The sequence below is a fragment of the Exophiala oligosperma genome (genome assembly GCF_000835515.1).
Source record: "Exophiala oligosperma strain CBS 72588 unplaced genomic scaffold supercont1.16, whole genome shotgun sequence".
NCBI classification, from domain to species: Eukaryota; Fungi; Ascomycota; class Eurotiomycetes; order Chaetothyriales; family Herpotrichiellaceae; genus Exophiala; species Exophiala oligosperma.
This window is the reverse complement of record NW_015622833.1, coordinates 162,246-189,881: the sequence shown is the minus strand read 5'-3', so window position 1 is coordinate 189,881 and position 27,636 is coordinate 162,246. Positions and strand designations below refer to the sequence as shown.

Below are 27,636 nucleotides of genomic sequence, written 5' to 3'. Positions count from 1 at the left end.
ACGGGTGGTCATCAAGCTGATAAGAGCCAAGGGGTTGAGGCAATGTGGTATGATATATCAATGAAGGCTTACCATCATTTTACAACAGAGACATCATAGCTGTTTGTATCAGCCTCCTTGTTACCAACGTTGATTACTCACTACAACTGAGCCTTCTTGTTAATCTCATTCAACAATACCACACCTAACACCTGATATGGCTCCAGCCTTGTTGAACTACCTGGGCTTGGGTGGCGGCAGTGCCACCACCCCTGAAGACGAAAAGAGCTCCGTCCGGGCCCTACCCGCACCATGGTACACATCAGAAGAGATGTATGAGCTCGAGAGACGTGCCATCTTTTCGAGAAGGTGGTTGTTGACCACACATCAAAACCGGCTCAAACAAGCTGGTGACTGGCTGCGTTATGAGAGTGCTGGTTTCAACATCATCATCGCCAAAGACCGCAATGGAAACATCAACGCCTTCCACAATGTCTGCAGACACCGTGCATACCCCGTCGTCGACGGGGAACAGGGCACCTCCAAGATCTTCGCCTGCAGATACCACGGATGGTCTTACGGACTGGACGGCAAGCTCGCCAAAGCCCCCGGGTACCAAGACATCCCGGGCTTTGACAAGACCCAGAACGGTCTCTTCCCAATCCACGTCCACGTTGACATCAACGGCTTCATCTGGATCAACCTCGACGGCAAGCAAAAGCCCGAGGTACCGTGGGAGGAAGACCTCGGTGGTGCCGACTCCCAGGAAAGGCTTCGACAATTCCAGTGGGACCAGTACGAATTCGATCACGTCTGGGAGATCGACGCCGCCTACAACTGGAAGATAGCAGCTGACAACTACAACGAGTGCTATCATTGCAAGACCACCCATCCTGACATCCCCACCGTCGCAGACCTCGCGTCCTACAGTGTCAACGTCCAACGTGCGTGGATACAGCACAATGGTGCCACCACGGCCGAGCAGAAAGAAAAAGGCTTGACTGTCTGCGCCACTTACTTTTGGCCCAACGCCTCGTTTAATGTTTCGTAAGTTTACAGGCCAGCACAACCGCGGAAAATCATCAACTAACACATGATTGACAGACCCCATTTCTTCTTCACTCAGCGTTTCATCCCCCGCGGACCCAAGAGGACTCTGGTCCGCTACGAGGTCTTCCGCAACAAGAACTCGTCGGATGAAGATTTCCAGCTCATCAGCGACATCTACAAGCGCATCATGTCGGAAGACAAGGCCTTGTGTGACGCCGCGCAGAGAAACCTCAACACGGGCGTGTTCATCAACGGCGAGATGCACCCCGTCATGGAGAAAGGTCCTCTCTACTTCCAGAAGCTCGTCCGCGAAGCGGTGACGGAACACCACAAACGCGAACAAGCTGCGAAGGCGGAGATCTGGCCTGCCCGACAGACCCTCCCCACCAGTGCCCTGGTGACCAAGAAGGACATCGACTTTTGTTCGGGTCTTGCCTGTTCCACCAACCAGGAAGGCCTGGTCTGGTGAAGGAGACTCTCTCTCTCTCACTCACACACACATAAGAGGAGGAAAACATAGGTTTGTCCCTTGCGAGGTTGACGAGCCACATTTACGAACAACGGTCCTGATTCGGAACTTTCTTTCTTTTTAATGCATAGCATAGGATTGGGGATTTTTATATTAACGACATTTGCAGACTTTTTACTTTTTACTACAAATTATACAACGATCAAAGAGAGAGAGACAGAGATTTGGTCTACCGTCAAAACAAATTTCCTATTACGCCACCCGGATGAGATGCGTGATTGTATGCAGACTCTTCTTACCGTCTCGTACCTACCAAAGCGACAAAGGAAAGCCAACTCTGCCCTGAGCAAGGCCTCCTTACCATACCTCCCAGAGGTGGGGTCCCAATAAAAACCACTGCGACAATCTCCTGAAGCGACACATTGCCTTTCTCTCGCCATACGTAAAGAAAGCGACAATGTAAATGCCAGTGCCACACAAGCATTGGAATAGACCTCGATGGATGCATCAATCCAAGCAGCAAGCAACACACATCATCGAGGGGAACTGCAGATCCATTTCCTAGCCACCACATGCTGTACGACAACGATACTTGACCCATCCCATCGACAGTAATCACGCCCTCGCTCCTCACGGTTGCAGCTGAAAGAAACGAGTATTTTCCTAGTCATACTCGCGCTGTAGAGTCCGGAAGCAGACCCTTGTACGAGCACAATCAAGCCAAAAGCAAAAGCAAAACCAGCGCGAATCGGACTGGGAATGTGAACGCGACAAGCCAGTTGTGGTCCTTTGTAACCCCTCCTCGACCTACCACGCGAGCTACACATACTGCCAGAGCAATACTTCATCAGGGCGTGGGTTTTGCGTAATGCTAGAAACCGGTCCTTATCTCCAAGCGAAAAAGATCACGGCATCGTCAGAAAACTCTCGAGCAGAATTCAATGGAAAGGGGCCGATGCTCGTCAACTACAGAGGGAAGATAAACTCGACGCAGACCATGATGGAAGTGGAATATGGGTCATGTCATTGTCGACGTAATCATGATCAACTTACACAGGAGTGTGGGCAAAGTCTCACGGTGGTGATAGCGATAAGCTCGTGTCATGGTAAGCAGGGCGATCACCGACAGACACCGGACAGGCTTTCTACGAGTGATTAAGTCAGTCAATCACTGCCCAAATCAAGCGGTCAACAGGTCACCAACCCCCGGACTGTTGTCAACGCTATCCAAGAAGATAATGACTACACACGCACACGCTGCCAGACGTCAGGGTGATTGTGTGCTTGATCCATATGAGGTGAGGTAGGTTACGACTACGATCTGTTGTCGGGCTGTGAGTAAGAAACCGGCCGGCACCCCATCATCCACCCTTTTTGCGAGTAAGTGCAACTGTGCAGGTAGGTTTTGCCCGCCACGAAGATCTTCGCAACCGCAACCGAAGGAAAGAAACGAAAAGAAAAGAAAAGAGAAGTTGGATGCAGAACCCCAACGTTCTGGACAACAAAGATTTGATGACAACTATGTGGAACAGTAAGTCTGTTCAGTAAATCTGTAGATAAGAAGCCGCCGCCTTGTGACAATGGGGAGGCGGTGACGATCAGCAGCCAGCCACCCAAGCGTCAAGGAGTCAAAAAAGGGGAGTATCCTCGTCAAAAATGTCTTGTCTTGATAACACGTAGTACCTGCTGCGTAATGAGAATGAAAGGGAGATCCATGGAAGCGATTGGGCGGAACTCTACGGATTTGTCTCCTCGTACGAGCAAAGATCAAAAAAAAGAATAGAGCTTGTGGTAGAGCAGGATGCATTGTCTGAAAATGGGTATAATGACCGTCTATCTCTCTTCGCCTTTTTGACATTCCCCGCAATTACCTTCTTTACTTACTCCCTTTGCCTGATTCAAAGCTCTGGCCACCACCACATCCCAAGACTCCGTAATTCAAGCGAAAAACTGTAGATAACGAATCGAGTAACGGATATTGTACCGGAGTAGTCAATGTGTGTGTGTGGTTGTCATATCGGTTACATTACTCCGTAGTTGCACAGTAGTTTGTACGTGCTTGTTGCTGTTGTTGATGGGTGGGTGGGTGGTATGAGAGCGGCATTGATTCGGGGCTGGATAGACTACAGTAGGAGGTACATGCCTTAGGAGTACAAGTAGAACTCGTAATGTGTTCCAGGCCTTTCTTTGGATGCTGCCATTCACTCCGCCGCCCGCCCTGCCACATCCGACCGGCCTCAATACTCCGTACCCACACCATTTGATCTGTGGCCAAAAAAGATACCCTCACTCCAGTACTGTAGCAGCTTATTTCCGAGAATGGCATACTTTCACTGAGAGATCTGATCGTATCCATAGTATCCATACTATCCATCCATACTATAAACCATACAAATAAGAAAAAACACACGTCTCGAGTTGGATTGTATTGGATTTGTTCAGCTTTCAGACGTTACTTTTGTTTACAATTAATTACCTTTTACCAGCAAACCGATTTTTTTTTCAGCAGGACCCAGGACATCGTCAACATGCCCGACGGCAAAAACTCATATCTCATCGTCGGTGCCGGCGTGTTTGGTGTCTCGACGGCATACCACCTGATCAAAAAGTACCCGGATGCGTCGATAACCATCGTCGACCGGGACGCCTACGACGCCGAGTCTCGGGTCGCCGCCTCTTGGGACTGGAACAAGGTCGTCCGTGCCGACTACGACGACATCGTCTACTGTCGACTGGCTCTGGAGGCTCAGGACGTTTTCCAGTCGGACCCCCTGTGGAAGCCGTACTTCCACCAGACGGGCATCTACTGGATGTGTCGGTCCGACTACGCCCAGGAGGTCCTGGACAACTACAAGAAGTTGGGCCGGAGGGCGGACCTGGCCGCCGTCCCCGTCGACGAGGCCCGGAGGCTGTACGGCGGGCTCTTCGAGGACGCCGACTACACCGGCGTCAAGGAGGTGTTGGTCAACAAGACCAGCGGGTGGGCCGCCGCGGGTGACTGCCTGATCGCCGTCACGAAGGAGGCCCTCCGCCTGGGGGTCAAGTACGTGACAGGCGAGGTCGAGACGGTCTTGGTGGACGCACGACAAGGCGGCAAATGTACGGGCGTGAAGACGACCGCCGGAGACGTGCTCACCGCCTCTCACGTCCTCCTCTGCACGGGCGCCTACACCCCCAAGTTGCTCGAGCTGAGCGCCGACAGCACCCGCAACGACAAACTGTCGGCGGGGACGAGGATCGTGGCCGGTGGCATCACGACGGGCATGACGACCCTCGACGACGAGTCCTACGGGCGGTTCAAGTCCATGCCCGTCGGCGTGCAAGGGTACACGGCCGAACAGGGGCCCTTCATAGGCAGCCTGCCACCCACCAAGGACAAGGAGCTCAAGTGGTGGGGCCAGACGATATTCACAAACAAACGGGAAGTCTTGCCCGGTCGACTGCTGTCCGCGCCACCGGCCGAGCCCGACTACGCCCAGTGGAAGGTGTCGGGGCGCCTGAAGGAGGACATCAACCATGCCAACCACGTCTTTTACGGGAAGAAGGGGGCCACGTGGAAGATGGAGAAACATCGAATTTGTTGGTAAGTCGAACAGTCCTGTCCCGGACGATTCGAGAGAATTGAAAAAAAAAGGAAAAAACTGACAGGAAACCTATTATTCCAGGGACGCCTTCACCACCAGCGCCGACTTCATCATCTCCCCCCACGCCGCGGCCGAGGGACTGTACGTCGCCACGTGCGGCAACTTCCACGGTTTCAAATTCTTCCCCGTGCTCGGCAAGTACATCGTCCAGATGCTCGAGGGGACCTTGTCCCCCGAACTCACGGAGAAATGGGCCTGGGACCGAGAGAGGCCCGACTCGTCTCGCAACCCGGACTACCCTAGGTGGGAGATGAAGGATCTGATTGGCACATCAAAGCTGTAGTTTTTTTTTCTCTTGTTTTGTTTTTGGCAGCGTTTTCGATATATACTTTGTACATGACTGCTTCCATCCGTCACGGCGAGACAAAATAGCACGGTAAATCCATCAGGTATCGTTTGGAACGTCAACGAGCAGGTTCTTACAAGGGTAAGGAACCGGGCACTCAGGTGTAGGGAAGTACGACGAGAGAATATACTCAACTCGGCATGGGGGTCCTAAGTGTTGTAATCCTGGGAGTTTCGGATTCCGCATTCCGTACTCCGGACGTCCATGACCTCAAGGTTGGTACAGTGTTACATATTTGACTGTACCGGGCAGAGCACGGAGTAGATCCTTGATAGTCATAAAGAATGGGAGGGGGAGAATAAGGTACCAAGTGATCGGTGATGAGCATAACCCGATACAAAATGAGGTAGTAAAAATATGCGGGGAAATATCGTTCCGCTTGCATCGCGGAGGGCGGAAAGATGCCCGTTCGGCCTTCTGATTTTCGTAAACATATAAAATTTACCCATAGCCAAAACCAAACCACCTCAACCACGACGAGGCGAACGAGGAAATCCAGGATCTGGGATCGATTGACCTCATGAGGTTTCAACATGGCCAACCGACTGAGCATAGCAAAGGGCGTACACGAGGATGGTTGAACCTTCCGACACCCTCGCCCCTCCCTTCCTCCGGCTGGTCATTGACGGGCAGACTCGCCGTGGTATTCCATTCCACGAGCTCGAGCATGTCATCCCCATGCTTCCCAGCTTTGACAAGAAGAAGAGACGAAGCAAGCAAGTGCTCTGGCTCCATCCAGACCGGATACATATATCTGTCAACCAAACTCTTCTCCCTCGTCCTTGTGTTGTGACTTGTTGTCTTGTTCTCTTCTTTGTTCTCTCTTGTGTCAGCTTCATAAACCGTCCATCCCCGTATCAAGTGTTGAATCGACGTTTTCGTCTAACCTTTCCAGCAATTTCAATTCCAATCCCAATATCCAGGACATCAACAGACGATAAGACGGGGGAAGAATGGATCAAGGTGTAATAACACAACCCTGGGTGACCACTCCGTTGATCGAGAGTAGGGCTCTTTCGGAAGCGGCAGAGTGGTATGTCGTTCGACTTTGGGCAATGCCCATTTCCAATACACACTACACCCCGGCGCACATCAGTCTCATTTGTCTCTTCCTTATTCCTCCTCCTTCCCCCTCCTCCTCCTTCGTCCTCATCCTGTCTTGGCTACTTGCCCACTCTCTCATGACTTTTCCCTTGTTCTAAATCGTAGAAGCAGAGTCTTTCTCAAACTCGACAACCTTCAACCTTCCGGGTCCTTTAAATCGAGAGGCATTGGAAATTACATACTCCGGCGTGCCGCTGAACGCCAGGGACAACCTGTACACTTTTACGCTGCCTCGGGGGGGAACGCGGGAATCGCATGCGTCCACGCGGCCAAGTCGATAGGTCTACCGGCGACCGTGGTGATCCCGAAAACGGCGAAGCCCGCCATGGTGAGGAAACTGCGGGACATGGGGGCCACCGAGGTGATCCAACACGGAGCCAGCATCGCCGAAGCCCAGCGTCACATCGAGACGGTCCTGTTGCCGTCGGACCCCACGGGTGTGTTCGTGCCGCCCTTCGACCACCCGGACGTGTGGGAAGGCAACTCGACCGTCATGAGCGAGATCGCCTTGCAGTTGGGGGGTCACAGACCGGACGTCGTCGTGTGCAGCGTCGGCGGCGGTGGTTTGCTCAACGGCATCGTGCAGGTTCTGGACCAGAACCGCTGGCAGGACGACGTGCAGGTCCTGGCCATGGAGACCGAGGGGGCCGATTCCCTCAACCGGTCACTCAGGGCCGGGCGGCTGGTGACGCTGCCTCGCATCACTTCCCAAGCCACGAGTTTGGGGGTCGTCAGGGTTTCGGAAAAAGCGTTCGAGTACGCGTCGAGGCGACCCAACGTCACCAGCCTGGTGCTCCCCGACACGGAAGCCGCCAGGGGTTGCTGTCTGCTGGCCGAACACGAAAGGATGATGGTCGAACTCACCGTTGGGGTCAACGTCCCTTTATGTTACGATGGCCTTCTACAAAAAGTCCTCGGACGCAAAAAGACCCTGGACAGATCCAGCAAAGTGGTCATCGTCGTCTGTGGCGGCAATGACATTTCCGTCGAGATGCTGATGAACTGGTATAACGACAACACCTTGCTGAACGATAAAAACACAGAGTCAATCATTTCTACTGCTGTCGGTGCTGCAGCACCACCACCAACATCGTCGACAAAGGTCGCCGCGTGACAAGTCCACTTGACGGACTGAACGTGGTGTTTATCAGTCTGGTTGAGATTGGCATTGCTTGGACAATGTGGTCGTTTTCAACTCACATCTTTGATTGCTTGATTGGTTGCTTGCGTGCTCCGTGTCTCTACCTATGATGGCTGTTTGAACAAGGTCCGCAAAACTCCCTCGCTAAATAATTTGGACATCTTTTTTTTGATATACAGCCCCATCCATTCCATTTCATTTGACAATACCTGTGTTCGTCCCTCTTAGCTCGGAATAACCAGTAAACTACTTCCCTGCCTTGGTCGATAATGGGCAACGCGTCTCAAAACTCCATGGCATCTCCAAAATGCGACGAGAGATTGAGTCGTGAATGATCGGCAAGAACTTCCTCGTCTTCATCGCTCTCGCCGTCGACTTCAAAATCAAAGTCCCCGCGCTCGATTCTACTGCATCGATCGAGAATCTGTTGATATTCCTTCCGCAGATCCTCCAACGTGACAATGATGCGTCGTCTCTTCTTGTTCGTCTCTTTGCCCTCCAGGGTCTTCTCCGCATCAAGTCGTCCTCTGCTCTCCGGCTCCGCATCGGCAAGGATATACGCTTCTTCCGGGGCTACGCAGGCCATCATGTTGATAAGTGACAATAGGACATGCCTCAACGTTGTCGCTTGAGGATCGTTCCGCATTCTGCCAGACCGGCGTACCATTTTGAGTCGATCATAGAGAACGGAGACAGCACCACGGTAGTTTTTCTGAGCCACGCGCATCGCATACAGAATCCCAAGGTAGTCAAATGCACCATCAGTAGTAAACCAGCCAGTCCCGGCCGAAGTCTGCTTCTTCGCCAGATACGCCAAGTGCTGGTCGACATGACGGGCCAGGCTGGGATGCATGTTCCATGGCAGTGACTGTATCATTTCAACCGCACTTCGACCATCATAGATGGAGCATCGTGGGTTTAAGACGGCGTTGACAAGTAAGGTGACCGACGATCTCTGCAATGCGGGATCTGTCAATTGTGCCAGCGCGTCATACGCATGGTGAATCCGGAATGACTTTAGTTCTGCGTTGAATAATCGAGATAGGACTTCAGTCTTGAAGTTGGCCACGGGCTCCTTCTGGTCAGGCTGTAGAGCCTGCAGAGCTAGATGCGCAAATTTTGAAGATTCATCATAAACCTGCGCAGTCTCGAACAACTGAGAAACGTGCTGTAGGTAGAGGGGAAGCCCATTATTGAAGCATTCTGCCTCGATAATTGACAGTAGTCCAGCAGACAAGGCCACAAGGTTCCCAACTGCTTTGCCACAAGCAAGTCCGTATGATGCCTTTTTGAAACATATTGCGGCCATCGGATGCTCGCCTCTAGCTAAGGCCAGTCTCCCCTTGACATAAGTCGACCACGGCGTAGAGGGTTGAAACCTCATAAAATCCGTGGCTATGTCAATTTCACCCTGTTTGAGGAGGTCGCACAAGAGGTAAACTACGCCATCATCGTTTTCGATGGTGTCTTTGCCGGATGCCCAGTCATCAATCTCAATCAATTGATCAGTGACCAAAAAGACCTGGGGCTTGTCGACGGCTGGCTGTGGCCGAACTGCTTTGCCCAGAGTATCCTCAAAGATGCTCACCGATCTTTGGTTTTCTTGGGGCGATGTAGATGGTTGACGGGCTGAATTAGGTAATCCATCGGTGCCCAGAACCTCCAGGGGAACGTATCGAAAACGGGATGCGAGCCAAAGATTTCGATCACACAGTCTGAGTAAGGGGGCAAGGTGGTGGTACAGCTCCGAAGCATCGAATGAGGTCATTTTGACATCTTCCTGATTCAGCTCCCCTTCGACAAAAATGGCCAAGGCGAGGAGATCCATCAGCAATTGACGCTGAGACGAGATGTAATCGCGGATACCGGCTGAAAACAAGCTGCTTCCAAAGATCGTATTCCTCAATGCCGTCTTTGCTCTCTTAGTCTTCTTGGCCAAGAGTTCTAGCACACCCAGGAACATTTCATTGTTCAACGACGACATCCCCCCGATCGCTTGAAGATCAGCTTCGAGTCGATCAAACACTTCATTGGAAATAGCCTCGCTGAAACCTACGCCGTCATAGATCTCGAATATCCTAGTGGGTGTAATACATTCTTCCCCCACAGACATATCCTCTTCGATAGCGGCTGTCAGATCGCATTCAAGATCGGCCGCAAAGGACTCCCGGAATTTTTTGGAAGCGTCCATCAAGATTGCAAGGTTCTGGAACGGCTCGCCATCTTCTGCACTGACCTTACGATGAGTCCAGGCCTGGGCAGCCACTTCTTCCAAGTTGGGAATGTCTTCGATTGTATTCTGCTGTAACAGTTCGATGATACTGCATTCCCTGATAGCACAGCATTTTCCTGCCATTGTAACCCATACCATGTCGCAGATCGTATCGTACGCCAATGCCATGGGGGCATTCCGGCTCTCGTTGATGTTTTCTGCAATACGGTAGAAGTTCCGCCATTGAGAATCTGTGTCAGTAACGAAGCGATCGTAGTCGATGTCGGAATCTCCGTATTTGCGAAGGGACGCCGTTGCTGCTAGGATGCTGCACATTCGATGCCTTAATGTGCCCGATCTCTGAGCGGCCGTCAGTTTGACAGACGTAGCCTCCTCAAATACAGACAAGGCAGTTTCGAGCACCGTATCTGTATAGCGTCCGGGATAGAAAAAGTACTCCAACCATTTCGAAGCAGGGTCATCTGAATCACCTCGGACCAAATCAGGCGGCACATTCTTTGATGAGGAGCTCGCAGCACATTTGACCCAGTTGGCTTTCCACGAACTAGTGAGATTCCCAAAGTCGAAAGTGCAGCGATATAGTTGGTGATAGTTGTGATTTCGCCATAGAACCCACAGTCGGGCTGGCTGGAAGTCGGAGATGGGGTCCAGTTTGAAGCCAACCATCGACCAAATGGTATTTCCCGAGGGATCTGGGTCAGGAGCACTCAGGCGCTGATTCGGACATCGATCTTCCACGACGAGGCTTTCCGTTGCACCACCCTTGAGATCCCAAAACTTGAATTGCCCACCATCTTGTGGAGTGTAAGTCAATAGAACGGGATTTCTCTGAAGCGGTAGCTTGAAGATCTGTATGAATGCGTCCTCTGCGGGATTGAGGTGAGTGCGATCGTTCGGGTCCCGGGCGGCATCGAGGAGATCTTTCGTTGCAACGATCCTTCCGTCCAGTAGATTCCAAACTCTCAGGCTGTGATTTAAGCAGACCGTGAATAGGAACTTGCTGTCCGGCGATGTCACCATAGCCTGGACTGTTCTCGCATCCAGCGATACCGCACCGTGTTCAATAGTTTGAAGACCGCGGCGGCTGACGATGCCTCGTATCGACGCACCCCAAGTCTTGTCATCGTAAATGTCATGTTTCCAGTGTCCGTCTACCGAGCGTCGACTGGATCGCTGTATTTTGCCGCTTGTGAAAGACAAGAAGAATTCAAGAGGGCTGCTAGCCCAGACATGGTGGACAGTGTTGATGTCTAGGGACGAACTGTCGACGGGTTTGCACCAGTCGCCGAGGTTGTCATTACGAAGGACTTCCGCATCGCGAAAGGCACTGGTCGGGAGGTGGACGTGGAACAATTCGTTCTTGCTTGTGCATACGAAGGCGTGGAGGTCGTCGCCGCTGTCAAGATCTGCGAAGGCAACGCCTCGAGGAATGATCTCATCCTGCAGGTCAAATCTGAGAGTGTAATATGCTTCTTTCAAATCACTCTCGCTGCGAGCTAAATCGGCGCATTGTATCTCCAAGGTTCTCCCGCTGTTTACAACCTTCCAGTGGAATGTTCTCGGGTATGACTTTGATTGTCGAAAGTAAATCGAACTTTGGGATGAGAGGATATGAGTGGAGAAGGATTTCTCGTCCTTGGTCGAGGTATTGACGTGGGAAGAGCGGTTCACCGAGAACTTGGACTTGTTGTAGGAGCCATTCTTTCTCGGGATTTGGAGATTGACGATTGAAGCTTGTGTCGCCGGTGTCACCTCGAAAGCGGTCTCGGTGTAGAGATTGAGCATGTTTGCAACTGCCGTGTAAATGGCATTTGTTCGGATTGTCGTTCAGGATGGAGAATGTAAACGAGGGAGATCCATGTGAAAGGAACGACGGAAGTCTGCTATGTTGGTTTTCATTATGCGCACCGCAATGCAAGATGCTGCCAACGCGTGAAATGCGCGACTCAGTAAGAATGCCAAGAGAAGGTAAATTCTTTAGGACGAGAGTGAAGCCGCCCTAAGTTTACCCCCGGTTGCGCGGGAGTTGAGAGACTGGACTAAAGCAGCATCGTTAGCTCAGTGCTATAAGGCTAGTACCATTCAGCTAATCAGGCTCTTCTCCTACCACTATCTATCTTAGGAACGGCCATTCAGCAGCACCTCACCATTTTTGGGATATCCTCAGTAGATGGGCAGAGCTCAGCGATATGAGTTCCAGATTTTAAGAACTATTCCTTGACATAGAGTTGTCACAAGACTCGAAGTATAGGGGGTGTGCTATCCACATGCGAGGAGCCATGCTCTCGTTAGAGGGAAGTTTGAAAACGTATCCAGGTGTCAACAATTTTGTGTTCTGTTTGCCGGCATTACTTAAGCACAGTAGATTGAGAGCACATGTCATAGAACGGAGTTCAAGCGCGCCGTATCCCTGGACGAAGCTTTGGTTTTGAGGCTCAAGTTACAGAGCCCGGGGTTTTCTTGGGCTCCTCCTTCTACCGCTCGGACTGCCTTGCTACCTTATCCAAGCCTCATTACACCTTCTTGCTCTTCAACGTATTCTCAATCTCTTCCCAACTTCCCTCCACTACCCCACTCTCATCAACCACCATTCATCTCAAATTGCTGGGCCATATAGCCACTCGTTCGCCGTTGGCGAATACCACCTGCTTATGGAGGTCGCACTTCGTTCTGCTTACCAAGCGCCAGTTGATGGGAGGAGTCATGTGCCCGTTAAAGATGTTCAGGCTGCTACAGACCCCGGAGCAGATTTGGCGCCCTGAACCTGTGAGCGCCCTGTCTTGCAGCGCCGGTTGAAATGCAGGACATTTAGCGGGAAAATTCTCCCAGCGTAGCAAGGCGTTCGTCTGGTGACATGTTCGAGTTGCTGCCCAAAGAATACGAGCCTGTTGCCCGAAAAATACGAGGATGTTGCCCGACTGACCCGATTATTCCATCAGGTAGCATTTTGCATATATTGACCCCTGGACCCTGCTTCTTCTATTCTCTTATCGACCCGCTCTCTATATCCCAGTATGGCTGCTCCTGATAGACACTACCGGTCGGTTCATTTCGCAATAATCCACTGGAATGAAGCACGCACGGGTTCACAAGGCGACGAAGAGTTGCTTAGCTTACGACATGCATTGATGGAATTCAACTTCCAGCCTTACAACATCACGATCCAAAGACCAAACCCCCAAGGTTCGCTTCAAGACGGATTGAAAAACTTTTACAAGACACTGGCTAGGAAGCAGCGCCCACGCCTTGCCATTTTGATTTACAGCGGCCATGCTGGCGGGACCCCGGGCGCGAGTGGCGGGCTGACTTGGTTCTCAGACACCGGGTGAGTCTCAAATCCTGGTTTCTGATGTGGTTGATCATACAGCAACTGACCTGATCAGCGTTCCGATTGACTGGACACATGTTCAGGATAATCTTGTGCAAGAGCAGCAAGTCGATACACTTCTCGTGCTCGACTGTTGTGACGCGGCTGCAGCATTCCCTCCACTTGAGACGAATACAGGCACCAGCTACGAGCTCGACATCTTCGCAGCCGTCGGCCCAGATGACACGACCTACTACGGCCAATATACCTTCACAAAGGTCCTGACGAAAACCTTGCGCGACCTACAAGGCAACGGGTTCACTCTGACACAGCTCTGGCTTCGTCTCCAAGCCGAAGGTGGTACCCGGCTCCAGAATCGAGAATACTACCGGAAGGAGCAGGTCTTGGGCCACCGATACCAAGGCCGGAGCAACCACCAGGCGAATCGCAAGGCAACGCAGATCGAAACTGAAAATGGATACTCACACGAGCCATACCAGCGATGTCTTGTCCCCAGTGGAGAAGGTCCAAGGCTCCCTGAAACGCAGAAGATCTTACGAAGGCTCTGAAATCGTAAGATGAGGCTGGGAAACCAGCGTTGAGAAACTAACCTGTGGAAACCCTCTTCGTGTCGAGTGGTACCGAGGAGTGCTTCCAAATGTATGTAACTTACCCTAATGAGACCCAACACCATAAGTACCTAGTATATTAGTCACTTGATTTCACTTATGATTCTATAAAACTGCCATTTAAACGCCTGGATAGTTCATTATACACGGAAAGCTTTTAGCGATACACCAGATAATCATGAAATTGAATCAAATACAACGTAGTGGCGGTGGAAGCTGACCACTGAACTGGTGGCCTGGCATGCTTCGGCAATCCTACCTCACACATCTCTCCGGAATCACTGGCTGTCGTCACAGCGTGGTACGCCGCCATGATACCAGGGTTAGACACATTTCAGATCGACTCACTCTACATCTCATGCCACATACTCGACTGTAGACATATTCTCTGGATTATATCGATCTCTGGAACTCTTTCGAATTCCAGATTACTCTGCAGTATCTTTCTCGCAACAAATAGAGGTCTTCAAATATGCAAATCGAATATTGCCGTCAGCGACAAGGTCGTACGTGTATTTCTTTGCAAGAAAGCTAAGACAACCCAAGAAAGTGGGTGACTTTAGAAAAGTTTCCTATCCGAGCTTGCTACCGCGGTCGAGCTGAATGAAGGGTGATGATCATATGCAAGAAACCCGGTGCCCTCATAACAGCCTATATACTCTGCCTCAATGGTGTCTGCCTTCAAGATCCCAAGCTCTACCCACAGTAGAAGATCACCGGCCGCCATGATTCCTCCTGGACCGTAGGCGTCCATGAAATCCTTCCTCAATTTCACATGAACCTTGTCCCTCCTCCCAATACGCTCCATATAGCTCAGATCCAGGAAATAGAGTATTTCTATCTTTCGATTGATGTCCAGAGCCGGATAGATATCAGGGTCGTCGGCCATTCCTGGCGACTCAATGTTCATGAACCCGCTTTCTGGAACGTGGCAAAGCCTGGAACTAAGCAGACCCTTTTCCGGACCTGCTCTGATGATGTTCGTCACCCAGCGCTTGGTGGCCCAGTGGAACTTCTTTGACCAGACCTTGCCTTCATGTTCTTTCAATGGGGTGTGATCTTGGCCCTCGATCACGTAACAGATGTTGTCCGGGAATTGAGACATCTGGACGCGACCCCGGCGGATGGTGCCATCAGGTTGTCTAGGTTCTGGTACTGACTGTAAGGCCGAGACCAGTCGATTCTGCGCCGTTGCTTCTTCTATCCGGTCACGATACGCACCCCAATAGCCCGACTTCTCTGTGAGGGGTGAGAGTGGTCCAAGGTTCGAAGCACCGGACGGAACATTCTGGGTGACTTCGTTGAGAAACCGCGTGGATCTGAAGTGCAGCACTTCCCGCCAGAAGCCCGCATCGTCAGTCAAGGATGCCCAGAAACGAGTCACGGTTCCCGAGTTCCACCACTGTTTATAGTCCCCTTGGGATGACCAGTAGCTGATCCACACCCGGGAAAGGCCAACGCCGCGCTCGCTGTCGTCGTGTACAACTTCGTCAACATACTTGGCTGCAGCCTTAATGGAGTCACCAAACGACTTGACTAAGCTGCTCTTTGTCTCAGAAGGCAAAACCTCATGGTACTGGGTGCCAAAAATCCCGACCACGAAATGTTCGGGCACTTGCGCGGTCAACAAAGGCATATTCACCGTAGAATTCGCCCGAAAAAAGCAATGGGCAGCGATGTCCTGAGGCGGAGAGGATGGCGGGAGGCCCATTCCCACATGGGAAAACTCCGATCATACAAATAGTCAGCTCCTTCGTGCAAGGAGGACTCATTATGGATGGTACTTCAGGTCCGAGCGGACCGCTGCTGTACTGTGGCGGAAGGCTCCCGAGGACTATAGTCGAAGATCCCCAACCTCCGAGGCCTCATTTCAGCCCCGGATATTTAACATCCGGATGGGTGGTATCAGTTGATAGGTTGACATTTCTGATTCGAAGCCGTGTCGTCGAGTTACTGTCTTCCACGAAAACGTGCGTCAAGGCTGTTCCAAATATCTGCCAAGCGTGAAGTCCTGGAGACAATTAATCATTGTCGAGGAGATAACTCGCTTTCACCGGGAAAGACCGCCTTGTAGAATTTTCAAGACCAATGTGGTCTGGCACAGAGGTAGGACGGCCTTCCAACAGGCTTGGAACTCTCGAGCGAGAGGCTGATCGGGCAAGATGCAATACTACACTTGCGGGTAGCGAAACTAGGAGGAGACTCGAACCGGGAGCCCCAAACATAAAGTCAGTAGCATCTACTCTGTGGTAACACCCTTTCGCGCCCCTACTTAATACTTGTGTGATTGTACTAGGACAAAATTAATGTCGACCTATCGAAGCGCCCAGGATAGCGGAATTGCAAAGCAAAAAGCATACAGACACGATTCCCAGCTTCCGCAGCCTGAAGTGGCTCAGCACCACCAAGGGTGTGGCATCCGGCCGTCACTATCCTGCCCAGATCTAATAGGCCCTGGGTAGCTCTCCAACCTCACCCGCCGCATGCTGATATCTACCATTGCCTTTGGAGAGAGATTCGTGTTCATGCCCAGACCAGACACTATTCGGACTGCTCCAGGTTCGGGAGGATATACCCCCTGCGCCACGCCTGAGTCCATAGCATTTTGAGGCTGACAGGGAGGTTCTGGTACAGTTCTGGGAATATGTAATGGTCGTTGTGATCCACTACCTTCGACACCTCCATGCGACATCTGAACACTCTTATCGAACTTGTCTCATACACCACGGGATGGGAATCGAACGACGAGGATTAACGCGGCGGCGCCGAGTCTCGACTCGTTTGACTGGGATGTTTGTTTTGACCTTCATCTTCTCGTGCGTGTGGTCTCCTCTGGTCCTCACATTAGATGTACAAATATCACTCAAAGTGACCGGTGTGGTCAGAGAATGGAACGAGAACTACAAGATTCTCCTAGACAGACAAAGTCCAATCTATTCGAAACGATGCGAGGCATGAGATTTCTAGATGAGTCGAAAGATCGAAGGATCGACTTCACTCCTCAGGTCCTCAGTCAAACTACGTCATGGCCTCGGTCACATTTGAAGCATTACTGCCTCGACAGACTTGTATGCAGAGCATAACATGGTTGCTTTGTGGAAGTCCTGGACCACCTTCACCCCGTGAGAGAGGGGGCAAGAGGACGACGCCTTTGAAGTGTGGGTTGGCACGACAGCAAGGTTTAGTAGACACGGGCGGAGGCTGGATAACTGTTATCCGGTCCCCACTTCGTCGATTCTTGCGCTGCCATTGGGTGATCGTCGATCTTTCGCTTGTGCTCAAGACTCGTATGCTCGTTCCCTCTGGCTGAGTCCTTATCTATGGCTGGAGGGGTAGAGAGACCTGGCTCCCGGCATATGAAGCAGAATATTTCTCCTGCTCGATCACCACGAATATCAATTCAAGAGCTCCCCCAGTCCCGGTGTTCAATTCAATTGTACCCGGGAATGGACGACAGTAATGATGGCGAGCAAGTATTCAGGCCGATCCGGCGCATTAGTCAGGCTTGCAACTCATGCAGGTGGGTAATGCTCCGCAAATTCAGATTTCGTTTCCTTCCCTCCGCGGGTTTCTGGGGTGCGAGCCGTTCTGGTTGCAAGGTGGGGGACTCGAGACTGACTGTATTACTTCAGGAGAAGAAAGGCACGTTGTTCGGGCCACCGCCCTCGATGTACAACTTGTCGCCGTCTGTGTTTAGGTACGGTGCGCATGAAGAGGCCGATGGCCGGCCAAAGGGCTCGCTAAACTACTGTCAGACTGTGAATACAGTGGTAAGGATCCTGCTCGGGCGGATCGAAGCGAGATCTTATCGACCGAGAGGCTACTAGCATATGAAATGGTACGAGATGCGTCCGTCTCGCCAATGTGCAGATGAGCTGACATGCTGCGATGTCGGTCAGGATGACCTTTCCAAGACCTTTGTGAGCCTCAAGGAGGACATCTCGCAACTCCAGGTGCAGATCCAGGGGTAGGCCAAGATGTCTTGCACCTCGTGCGTCCAGCTTGCTGACAGCTCTCGCGGCCATTGGCAGCATTGTTGAATGCCAACAGCAAATGCTTGCGCTACTCTTTTCGCAGAATCGAGAACGGACGATCTACGCGTCTTCGTCGGACGGCTCGCTGGGCTCAGAGCGTCAGTGCTTCTCGGGAGAGAAAGCCGGCTCAGAATGGGAGCAGCCAAGCGGTGAGAGCCTCCTTCAGTTCATCCAATTCCCATTGATCGACCAACTCGTCGACATCTATTTCGAGCATTGCCACAACAGACCTTATTCATTCTTCCATGAGGGCAATTTCCGTCGCAGCCTGGCCAGACAAGCAGTGCCTGCTTATCTATTGTTGGCCATGGTCGCCACGACACTTCGATTCTCCGAGGGGCTTGGGTGGACGGAACAGCGAGGCTTCGATGCTAAAGCTGCGACCAGCTCATGGAAACTTATTGGCGCCAGCTATCTCGACAAAGGCAACAACAACATCCATGTAGTGCAAGCTCTGGCTCTCCTTTCGATTTTTGATTTCACCGGTATGTATTTGCCCAATGATGCTGCGTCGTCCAACACCAAGTTTGTTCTAACCACCGCATCGCCCTGCCAGCTGAGAAAGCCCGCCATGGCTCCGCATGGATTAAGATAGGTATCGCGATTCGTCTTGCCCAAGACATGAAGCTCATGCTCCAACCACCCACTCAACTACCCCCCGAAAGCCAAGAAGAGCGCCGTCGAGTGTTTTGGTCCCTGTACATCTTGGACCGACTTGCATCATGCGGTCGCGGACACCCGGCCACCATTTTGGAGTCCACTTGTCAATTGTCCCTCCCGTGCGACGAGCAGTCCTGGAGAAACAGGATGCCCGCCAAATCGGCAGCAACCCTGAAGCAATTCTCGGCATCTCGCTCGCTCCCGCCGGTTGAGAACTCTCCCTTTGCCCTCGTCGTTCTGTGTGCGAGTGTACTTGGTCGGGCAGCACAACTTATGTTGCAAGGTGTTGACGACAATGATATAGTCCCGCCTTGGGATAATAGGTCCAACCTGGCAGCTATACAATCGAATTTGATATGCCTGGAGCCGTCCGTTGTGCTGCAGAGACCCCTACAACAGCTGATCCGTGAGGAGTTCTCCGTCCATGGGCGTATTGACCAAACAGCACTCGGGCCCCTCGTATTTTCGAACACGCTCTTTCACCTTTGCTACTGTATCCTGTGAGTTTGGATCTACTGCCGTTGGAAACCCCCGGGAGTTCTGAAATGTGCTGACGGGTTTTTGGATAGGTACCAACCGTTTTTGCTGAAAAACAAGCTCAAGAATTTCCAAGGCCAAATACCCAGCAGTTTCCTCTCACGCAGCTTTGAGACGGCGTACGAGCATGCAAAGCAGCTCGTGCTTCAGATCGACGCGGCACAGGCAGTGGGGTGCAATGCCTTCATCGCCTTTTACAGCTATGCCGCCGTCGTTGCCGGGAGTATCCTAGCACTATGCCCATACGACGCTTCCGAAAATCTCCGGGCCGAAGCGAATAATGTTCAACAGACGAATGTCGCCTTCCTGGTGAGGCTCGGTCATTGGTGGAACCATACACCCACAGCAGTAAGTTGATAGCCAAATCTGAAGGGGTCTGTTTCAGAGTTTCCATGTACTTACCGTGTCTGTCACTATCTCAAGTTGGCCCTACTCCAGAAGCTGATCTCCGAGTCGCATAAATTCTCGGCCTCGACGAGGAGCACCTTGGAGCATATCACATTCTCCACAGACGATGAGGAACTTATGTGGACGCTGCTCGACTACAACGCCTGGTCCAGCATGGATCCGGACGGTGTACGTGTCTTTGGTGAGAATCAAGCGAACGATTCTTGGCCCGACATGAATGATTTCTGCGACACTTTTCCTCATTTGGACTGGGAAATCTTGCAAGGTACAGGGACGCCGCTACTATCACAAACGTTCGGAGCGGATCAGTTCAGTGCAAACTCAAGTACAGGGCAGGTGAACCTGGGAACGCGGACGCGGAGTGAAACCAACGGGACGGTGCAAGAAGACGGTTGAGCGAAGTGGGATTTGGTTGTACCACATGTACAGACTGTTTGTATTTGGTAGAACTATTCAAATGGCTGTTTACCCGGACTTTACCTTGTCGTCACCACGTTTGACAAATCAAGTTCTTGTTTGGACCACTGTGTCTACTGCCCTTCACTCCCCAAACGAACCACGAAGCTAATCACAGTCGGCATCGCACATGGACATGGCACGCACAGACAAGAGTTGTTTGATTGGGAACTCGAAAGGGAGTATGCTTGATATTGCCACATTTAAGACTGTTACAACAGACTTTCCCTTGACTACATTGGACCACAGCCTCAACCTCAAAGCACAGTTTCTGCACCCATATACAGCTTTCCGATCTCCAGCTCTCTCCCTCAAATCTCCACCGTGCAGTAAGATCTTCTTCCAAGGGTCGCCCTGTGACAGACACCCGCAAGCGTCACTCTAGAAAGTGAACTTGAGTGCCGGGATGTTTGACACCGTGCTTGGTGACCCTAAGGCTGAGGAGGTCTGGTCGAGAGTAATGGCCGACGGTGTCCAAGTTGTGCTTGGCCAACGCTCGGACAGATAGGTCGACGTCAGCGTACAGGATACCCTCCTCTCCGGGGTCCAGCGGCTTTACTAACTCCTTGCCGTCGGGGCCAAAGATCATGCTGAATCCGCCGCCGGGGGCGCGAGCGTACGGATAGTTGTCGACGAGACATTTTTTCTTGTTCTTTTCGGTCAAGATTTGGGTCGCCGTCATAACGAAGCAGCCGCCTTCCATGGCCATGACTTGCGAGAAGCGGTTCGACGCATCGGGAGTAATGTGCCACTGCCACGGGCTTCCGTCCGACGGCATATCCCATATCAGCGGCCAACTAGCCACATGAATATCGGTGTTCTGCCAATAGGTGTAGTACCGAAGGAGGAGCTGTGAGTGCTCCCAGCAATTGAGGCCAGAAACCTTTCCAAATGGGGTCTGTGCCGTCGTCGTCAGGCTCTCACTCTGCCCATCACCGTAGTATGCACGTTCGACGTGTGTAGGCTTAATCTTGCGGCGATGGTGGATGATAGTTCCGGTTGGATCAATAAAGGACTAAAGGGCAGTCATTAGTCCACATGACCAAAGCATAGCTAGATTTTGGAGGGAGTTAAAACGGGCGCTCGGGTTCTCGTAGGAGCCATCGGTCTTCGAGACACAAGGGAAGTGAAATGGACAATGTGGCCGCGGAAAGGAGAGAACCACCGGGGGGCCAGCGTAGCAACAATTTGGGGATTCTGCAAATCTGGCTATGATGGCAGGGCTGAGAAGTGAAGATTAACAAGGAGTGGGATTTGGAAGAGGGTGGAGGAGAGTGGATGGTGACTCGGTCGACTAGCAGTGCCCAAGGGAGGACTTCACTTACCTGGGCGATATAAAGACTACCGTTGTCGCGCTCACTATAACCCAGAACAATGAAGATGCCTGCCTCGCGGACAGCATCTCGAATACGATCCATTTCAGGTGACTCCTTGACGAGCGAGTTTCGGTAATACTCGTCCATGAAGGCTGCGCAGTCGTTGACCGACTGTGACCAAATGGCCCTACTAGGATTTTAGTAAAACTACAGCTCCGAGCTTGTCGTTGCTGTGCACTTACCAGGGATATCCAGGAATGAAGACTTCAGGGAATCCCAAAACATTGGCTCCGTTCTTGCCCGCTTCCTTGATCAAACTAATGGCTTTTTCCACGCCACCTTGGAGGTCATTCCAGACAGGCTCGGCCTGGATAGCCGCGATCTTGACTGTCTTGTTGTAAGGGGCCGACATTCTTCCACTCGGTCGATGCTGTTGTTCGTCTGAGGCGAAACTTCCTGAAGCCGATCGTGTTGGTAGCGATATCACGGACAGGTCTGAGTTACAAGATTCCGATGCTTGGTCGGTCATTATCTTTCTCGATTTGCCTCGTTGCCATTTTGCTCCTTCAACCCTGGGGTTTATAAACACACATTATCCCCTCAGTCTCGTCCGTCCGTCCTTATTCTTGACATTTCGTCTTATCAGGTTATCAATTATCCGGAAACTGCATCAATCGGTCCGCCCGGGCCGCAGGAACGAAGTCGAAATGATCAACCGGATATCAAATATCCGACCTGGTCAGCTTCCTGTCTCTCGCGACAAGTCTGTTCCTCAGGGTTTCAATTTATCTGTCTGTGGGACGGCTGATTTACCCCACCTCCGCTCCAGTAAGGGAAGATTTGGATCAATGAATGCTCGGTGGATTTCTCTCCTTTTCCATATTCGCAGACCCGCGACGAGAAGTCCAAACGTTGACCCCGTCATCCACAGTGTCGGAGCCAGCGGCGTGCGAACAATGCATTAATCTTGCCTGGTCCAAGACGCCGCAAGCAATGGCTCCCGGAACGTTCGATCCACCTGTGCGTAGGAGGGTGACACTTGCATGCAATGGCTGTCGAACCAAAAGAACCCGGGTAAGAATCTGTCAAGCCCAAGGCCGAGCCCTCATGAGCTTCAACCCCTCGCCGTGCCTTTGGGTTTTGAATGGCTCAGGCTAATTTTGTCTGTCCATCAGTGCGATGGGCGTCGGCCCAACTGCAGTGCCTGCATTTACCGTGGCGATGAGTGCGAATACAGCCGGGCGGAGAGCAAGCGAAAGTACTTCACATCTACCTAGAACCTACTTTGGCCTTAGGCCTCGAGCTGACAGATTGCACAGACGACCGAGTAATGCCTACATCATGGGACTAGAAGGACGCATTGCAAGCCTCGAAGAGATGCTGGCCCTCGCGACGAACGGCCGCGACTATCCCAGTGCCTCCGGACATGACAGTGTAGATCGTGATGGGAGCATCGCTCGCGATGAGTGTCCGGTTGCCAGTATGGATGAGAACGTAGAGGTGGATGATCTCGCGGACGCCCTTGGCTGCTTCACCTTAGGAGACGCTGGTGAGCTGCGCTTCTTTGGCGCCTCCAGTAACTTCAGCATCATCCAGAACCACTCTTTGAGAGTGGCATCTTCAGTTGATGCTCGGAGTCGAGGGGTTGCTGCAGCTCGTGCCATGCCCGACTTCTTCGAACCGTCTGATGAGCTTCGGGATCACTTGTTGGAGCTCTATTGGAGGTGGCAGAACTCCTGGCAGTATATCGTGGCGCGGGAGTCTTTCGTGATGGATCTCTACGTCCATAAGAGCGGCCGGTTCTGCACACCTCTGCTGCTGACTGCAATGCTGGGGTTCGCTTCGCGCTATTCGTCCCGACCGGAACTGAGAACGAACCCAGCGGATGCAAACACCGCGGGCGAGACGCTCGTGGCTCAGGCGCGAACCATGCTTCATCACGAATACGAAGCTCCGACAACGTCGACCGTCCAGGCGGCAGGCCTCCTGGGGCTCTATTGGGCCTCGCTGGACAGAGAAGGATTGGGGTTCATGTACATCGGCATGGCTTCGAGGATGGCGATGAACCTGGGACTGCATTCTGACTGTTCCGCCTACATTTCCCGAGGCATCATCTCAGAGGAGGACGTCGAAGCTCGCAAGATAGCATTCTGGGGAATCTATGTCTTGGACAAGTATGTCAGCCGCCCTCCCCACCGGTCCCATCGTTATACAGAGTTGAGGGCCCTCCAGGATATGACGCTGACGTCCATCATAAGGCTTTACTGTTTAGGGATGGGGAGACCAGCGGGTATTCAAGAATTCAACATCACCACAGCCAGGCCCAAGGCCCAGGATCGCGCCCTGGTGGGCCTGACCCAAGAGCAGCTCAGGATTTCTCAACCGTGGCCTACTTCGCACATAACTGAGAACGCCATGCAGATGTGCGAGATATTCATTATCACCTCCGAAGTCGTCGACCAGCTGTAAGTTGGACAGGTGCTATTTCCATATTTCTTCACCTCTGTCGTTTGCTCACGAGGAGTAGGTATGCCCAGAGGCCGACGTGGGACGAGCGCGAAAAGGTTGACCGAATCACCAGAACGCACCTGCAGTTGGTGAGATGGTTCGACCAGCTCCCTAAGAGTCTCAAGATCTCCGAGTCGAGTCTTCAGCCTTCGCCTCCGTACGTGTACCAGCTTCAGTAAGTCGTCGAAACATAAATTCAGAACCCCCTCACCCTAAACACAGCAAAAGCGTTCTGACGTAGAGCCTCTACTGCTGCGTAAAGCCTCCAGTACCACGTCTCGATCATCCTTCTGCACCGCCCGTTCTTCAGAGTCCTCTATCGCGGTCAGAGCAGCGGAGAATATGATCCCGAGGGAGGGGATATCCACTCCAGATCCTGTCAAACCTCGGCAGCCAAAATCTCAAGCATTCTGCGCATATACAGGGACAACTTCACCAATGTCAGTACCATGGCCCGTTGTTGCATTGTGTACCCCGTCGTCGCCGAACACCCCCAAACCCCCTCCCCTAGGATCTGGCTGGCGCTGACACCCCTTGCCTGTAGCGATGCATGCCAATATCTGCCGTCCATCCGGCCTTCACCGCGGCCATTATCCACCTTCTCGACATCAAGACGGCCGACCTTGTGGGGAGAAGGAAGGCCATGCGGCGCTTCGAGATCTGCCTCCGAAGCTTGTATGAAATGAACTCCAACTGGGACTGGGCCAATCGTGCCATTCGAGCGACTCAATCTCTGGCCACACAGTGGCAAGTGGATATATGGGCGTCCTCGGTCCTGTCCAACGACTTGAGTCCGGAGAATCTACGGCAATTTCGCATCCACGAAGAGTCTTGTCACCAGGAAGGACCCAGGCTCAACTCATTTCATCCTGGTTCTGATGCCGAACGGGGGTGTATTGCTGACCCCTTTGACGAATTCTTCAACGCGTGGACTTATGATCAAGCATTCCTTGACGGAACTTTTGATTTCTTTCCTGAAAGTTAGTTTCTCTGATGTGGTTTTGTCAGTAATGAGGACGATCCGATAGAGAGTACCGATGTTGTTGGTGCTCACATCTATCTTCTCCTCCTGTCACTTATTCTACCTGGAGGCATCTATATTTCTGGGTCGGCCAGATCTTGTCCTTTCTTCTTCCCTTCCTAGTCAGTGTCAAATCGTATATATGACAATGTCTATAACCACACACGTTATACGCCCGCTCATAGACGCCTCCTGCTACAGCAAACAGTCTCGATTCCCTTAACTTCTTTCGGCGCCAAGTTCCTTCAAGGGGCCGCATTGTCCCCCTTCCTTCTTCGCCACACCTCACAGTCCCTGCGAGATGCTCAAACCTCGTTGCTACTGAATTTTCTCTCCAGTTCCACGGAATCCGAAGACGCTAGCACTTTCTAGCCTTGGCAAATGTCCCTTGACCCATGATACGGTCATCGAGAACCCGTTTCTCTTCTTCGGTAAGGTGGGTCAAGCGGCCTGCCACCTGACCGTTGAATAAAGCGTTGATCTCTTCGAGCTACTGTCCTTTGGTCCCGGGCTAGTGTCAGTCTATCTAATCTTCTCCAATTACAATGGCTTGATCTTGGCGTAAACCTGCGCAGGAGCATATGAAACTGTCCGCGGGGCAAGAAAACCAGATCAAACGACGTTGATAAATGGAAAAATAGTGAAAAGAAGATAATACTTCCAGTGAGTTGCGAGCGGGTCGTCTTACAAGTGGCACCATCTGCGTGAGCGTGCCGAGAGCTCAGAACAGTTCAATTATTGCTTGATATGCCAAGATAAAAGAATATCTATCAGAGCCGAAGAGATGTACTCTCGTCTTGATTGTTAGGTGTAACAGTAGCTAATAGACCAATTTTTTCAGGCTCCGAGTTCCATTGATCATTAGACACATTGATTCACTCAGGCACTAGTAGATTTCCTCTCCCTGGGGAATCAAAGGTCGAAGCATGAATGGTCGTTCAGCTTTGCGCTCATGAAAGTAGAGGCAAAATACCTATATTTGTGGCAACGCCTCTATTCTCCGTGCTATCTTGAAAGCAATATTTCACCACTCAACGGACGATCCCACCTCTTGACAACTCTAGGCGCCACTCTTCTACGGCGGTAAACTCATCGCAGCCCCCAATTTTCAGCAAGCCACGATCGTTTGAACGGGAGAAAAGGTCGTTTGAGTAGACAAGGTGACTTTATGCTCTACTCTTCTCGATCAATCCTTCCACCTCGTTCAACCTCGTCAACTTCTTGAGAGTCCCCTCGAGCAACCTAGATGGCAATAAGGTAGCCATGCGGGACATCAAAGCACTCTCCCCTTTCCAAATCACTGCGGGAGGGATATCCCTGGTCAATAGTCCCGAAACCTGTTCCGCCCATTGCCCCGCGGGTATACCTATTTCGACGAGGCCTTGTTGACTCATGGCCTTTTCCACCACCTCCCTTGCCGGTTGGTATATCGAGTGTTGGGGCAAAGTATCGGCCTTCGAATTGACATTGTTGTTGGAAATGATGTTTGTCCTAACTCCTGCTGTCTTGAGATCTACGACACGTATCCCAAAGGCCGCCAACTCCAAACGCATCGTCTCGGAAAGCATGGCTAGCGCGGCTTTGGAAGCATTGTAAACCCCTTGGAACGGTAGGGCTGTCACCGATCCTACCGAGGTGTGGTTGACTATCAGAGCCTCGCCTATGGGATGACCACCTATAGACGAACCAGTGGTGGATTTAAGTAGAAGAGGTAAAAATGCTTGCGTCACGGCAATGTGACCCCAAACATTCTGATCGAATAAAGCTCTCGCCTGGTCAAGTGCAACGTCTGCGATCGGCATCGTGTAGCTACCCGCGGCGTTGTTGACAAGCATTTCGAGGCCTTTTCCTTCTGGCAGTGAAGATGAAACTGAAGAGACGGCGGACGCGATGGATGACTCAGAGGTTATATCCAATGTGATTGTTCTGATACCCTGTGCAGTCAGTGTCGATAGCTTGGATGGATTTCGTGCTGTCGCGTAGACATGGTGCCCTCCCTTGTGGAAGGCCATGGCCAAAGCGGCACCCATGCCTCCCTCTGAACAACCAGTTATCAAAATGGTAAGTTTCTTCTTGGACGACATGTTCATTCTTCGTCTTCAGCGGTTTGAGGATGTTGCATAGGTGGGTAGAGTGACAAGAGTCGGCCAAGAGACAGTACCAACTAGGGCGCAAGGATGAGAGAAGGGGTAGATTTGGAATAGAAATGGTGCAATGGAATAGAACAGGTGCCCAACTATCCAATCTCTTGACCTGCAGCAATACTCGTTCTCAGATAGGTGGAAGTATTACAAAATAACAGTGAAGAAGCGTGAGACGAATTCTGTAGCCAACCTTTCTCGAGCACCTGGTAGAAAACATTTTCAAGGTAGCACTTTCTACTTGGGACATAATGATGAGCGGAAACCATGCGGACTTTGAAGCTGCGGACTTTTTGTGAATTAATTTCACGCTTGCGGAGTTGCGGACTTCGTTGGTCTTATCGACCCAAAGAGAGATGTGGATCTTGAGCAGCCTTTTCGAGACCGATGTGCTCAGTTCACGTACAAGGATTGGATACGTTGTGACATGATTAATAAAGTGAGAAGAATTGAAATAGATTGTATGTAGTAGATGAACGCGACCTGGTATACGCGGATGACATCAAGACTCAAAAATAGCCGTCATTTGAACCAGAAAAATATCCCAGTCGCAGTTTCGTGATCCGCTTCAAACGACATATTTACTCCGGTAGAACATTTTACGTCCCTGGTACATCAGGTAGCGACGTCCTTGCCTCTTGCGGCACTGGTAG

General features: G+C 51.7%; 8 protein-coding genes across 8 annotated transcripts; 5 read left to right on the top strand and 3 right to left on the bottom strand.

The window, feature by feature from the left end:
- The first annotated feature begins 30 nt into the window (after positions 1 to 30).
- Positions 31 to 3,318, top strand: PV06_10859 (uncharacterized protein). Its single transcript, XM_016412449.1, has 2 exons — positions 31 to 1,026; positions 1,084 to 3,318. Exons 1-2 carry the CDS (start codon positions 197 to 199, stop codon positions 1,496 to 1,498), a joined length of 1,245 nt encoding a protein of 414 aa, XP_016257174.1. The 5' UTR covers positions 31 to 196; the 3' UTR covers positions 1,499 to 3,318.
- Positions 3,319 to 4,026: 708 nt separating this feature from the next.
- On the top strand, positions 4,027 to 5,896 carry PV06_10858 (uncharacterized protein; the record flags this gene model as incomplete). Its single annotated transcript, XM_016412448.1, has 2 exons — positions 4,027 to 5,081; positions 5,164 to 5,896. 2 exons carry the CDS (start codon positions 4,027 to 4,029, stop codon positions 5,423 to 5,425), a joined length of 1,317 nt encoding a protein of 438 aa, XP_016257173.1. The 3' UTR covers positions 5,426 to 5,896.
- A 1,021-nt stretch (positions 5,897 to 6,917) lies between these two features.
- PV06_10857 (uncharacterized protein) lies at positions 6,918 to 7,706 on the top strand (the record flags this gene model as incomplete). Its single annotated transcript, XM_016412447.1, has 1 exon — positions 6,918 to 7,706. One exon carries the CDS (start codon positions 6,918 to 6,920, stop codon positions 7,704 to 7,706), a length of 789 nt encoding a protein of 262 aa, XP_016257172.1.
- A 54-nt stretch (positions 7,707 to 7,760) lies between these two features.
- On the bottom strand, positions 7,761 to 11,864 carry PV06_10856 (uncharacterized protein). Its single transcript, XM_016412446.1, has one exon. The coding sequence runs from the start codon at positions 11,749 to 11,751 to the stop codon at positions 8,017 to 8,019; it is 3,735 nt and encodes a 1,244-aa protein (XP_016257171.1). The 5' UTR covers positions 11,752 to 11,864; the 3' UTR covers positions 7,761 to 8,016.
- Positions 11,865 to 12,980: 1,116 nt separating this feature from the next.
- On the top strand, positions 12,981 to 13,842 carry PV06_10855 (uncharacterized protein; the record flags this gene model as incomplete). Its single annotated transcript, XM_016412445.1, has 2 exons — positions 12,981 to 13,291; positions 13,350 to 13,842. The coding sequence occupies 2 exons, from the start codon at positions 12,981 to 12,983 to the stop codon at positions 13,840 to 13,842; spliced, it is 804 nt and encodes a 267-aa protein (XP_016257170.1).
- Positions 13,843 to 17,416: 3,574 nt separating this feature from the next.
- Positions 17,417 to 19,937, top strand: PV06_10854 (uncharacterized protein; the record flags this gene model as incomplete). Its single annotated transcript, XM_016412444.1, has 8 exons — positions 17,417 to 17,422; positions 17,535 to 17,604; positions 17,658 to 17,740; positions 17,802 to 17,869; positions 17,934 to 18,421; positions 18,493 to 19,096; positions 19,166 to 19,481; positions 19,557 to 19,937. The coding sequence occupies 8 exons, from the start codon at positions 17,417 to 17,419 to the stop codon at positions 19,935 to 19,937; spliced, it is 2,016 nt and encodes a 671-aa protein (XP_016257169.1).
- A 323-nt stretch (positions 19,938 to 20,260) lies between these two features.
- PV06_10853 (uncharacterized protein) lies at positions 20,261 to 21,725 on the bottom strand (the record flags this gene model as incomplete). The annotated part of the gene is made up of 3 exons (XM_016412443.1): positions 20,261 to 21,012; positions 21,323 to 21,500; positions 21,556 to 21,725. 3 exons carry the CDS (start codon positions 21,723 to 21,725, stop codon positions 20,374 to 20,376), a joined length of 987 nt encoding a protein of 328 aa, XP_016257168.1. The 3' UTR covers positions 20,261 to 20,373.
- A 4,283-nt stretch (positions 21,726 to 26,008) lies between these two features.
- On the bottom strand, positions 26,009 to 27,138 carry PV06_10852 (uncharacterized protein; the record flags this gene model as incomplete). The annotated part of the gene is made up of 1 exon (XM_016412442.1): positions 26,009 to 27,138. The coding sequence occupies exon 1, from the start codon at positions 26,930 to 26,932 to the stop codon at positions 26,009 to 26,011; it is 924 nt and encodes a 307-aa protein (XP_016257167.1). The 5' UTR covers positions 26,933 to 27,138.
- Positions 27,139 to 27,636: the final 498 nt, after the last annotated feature.

Bases quoted from the DNA above. Each gene is read 5' to 3' on its own strand.
- PV06_10859 (XM_016412449.1), top strand. From the start codon at position 197: ATGGCTCCAGCCTTGTTGAACTACCTGGGCTTGGGTGGCGGCAGTGCC. The intron at 1,027-1,083 runs GTAAGTTTACAG...CATGATTGACAG, and splicing joins AACGCCTCGTTTAATGTTTC to ACCCCATTTCTTCTTCACTC.
- PV06_10856 (XM_016412446.1), bottom strand. From the start codon at position 11,751: ATGCTCAATCTCTACACCGAGACCGCTTTCGAGGTGACACCGGCGACA.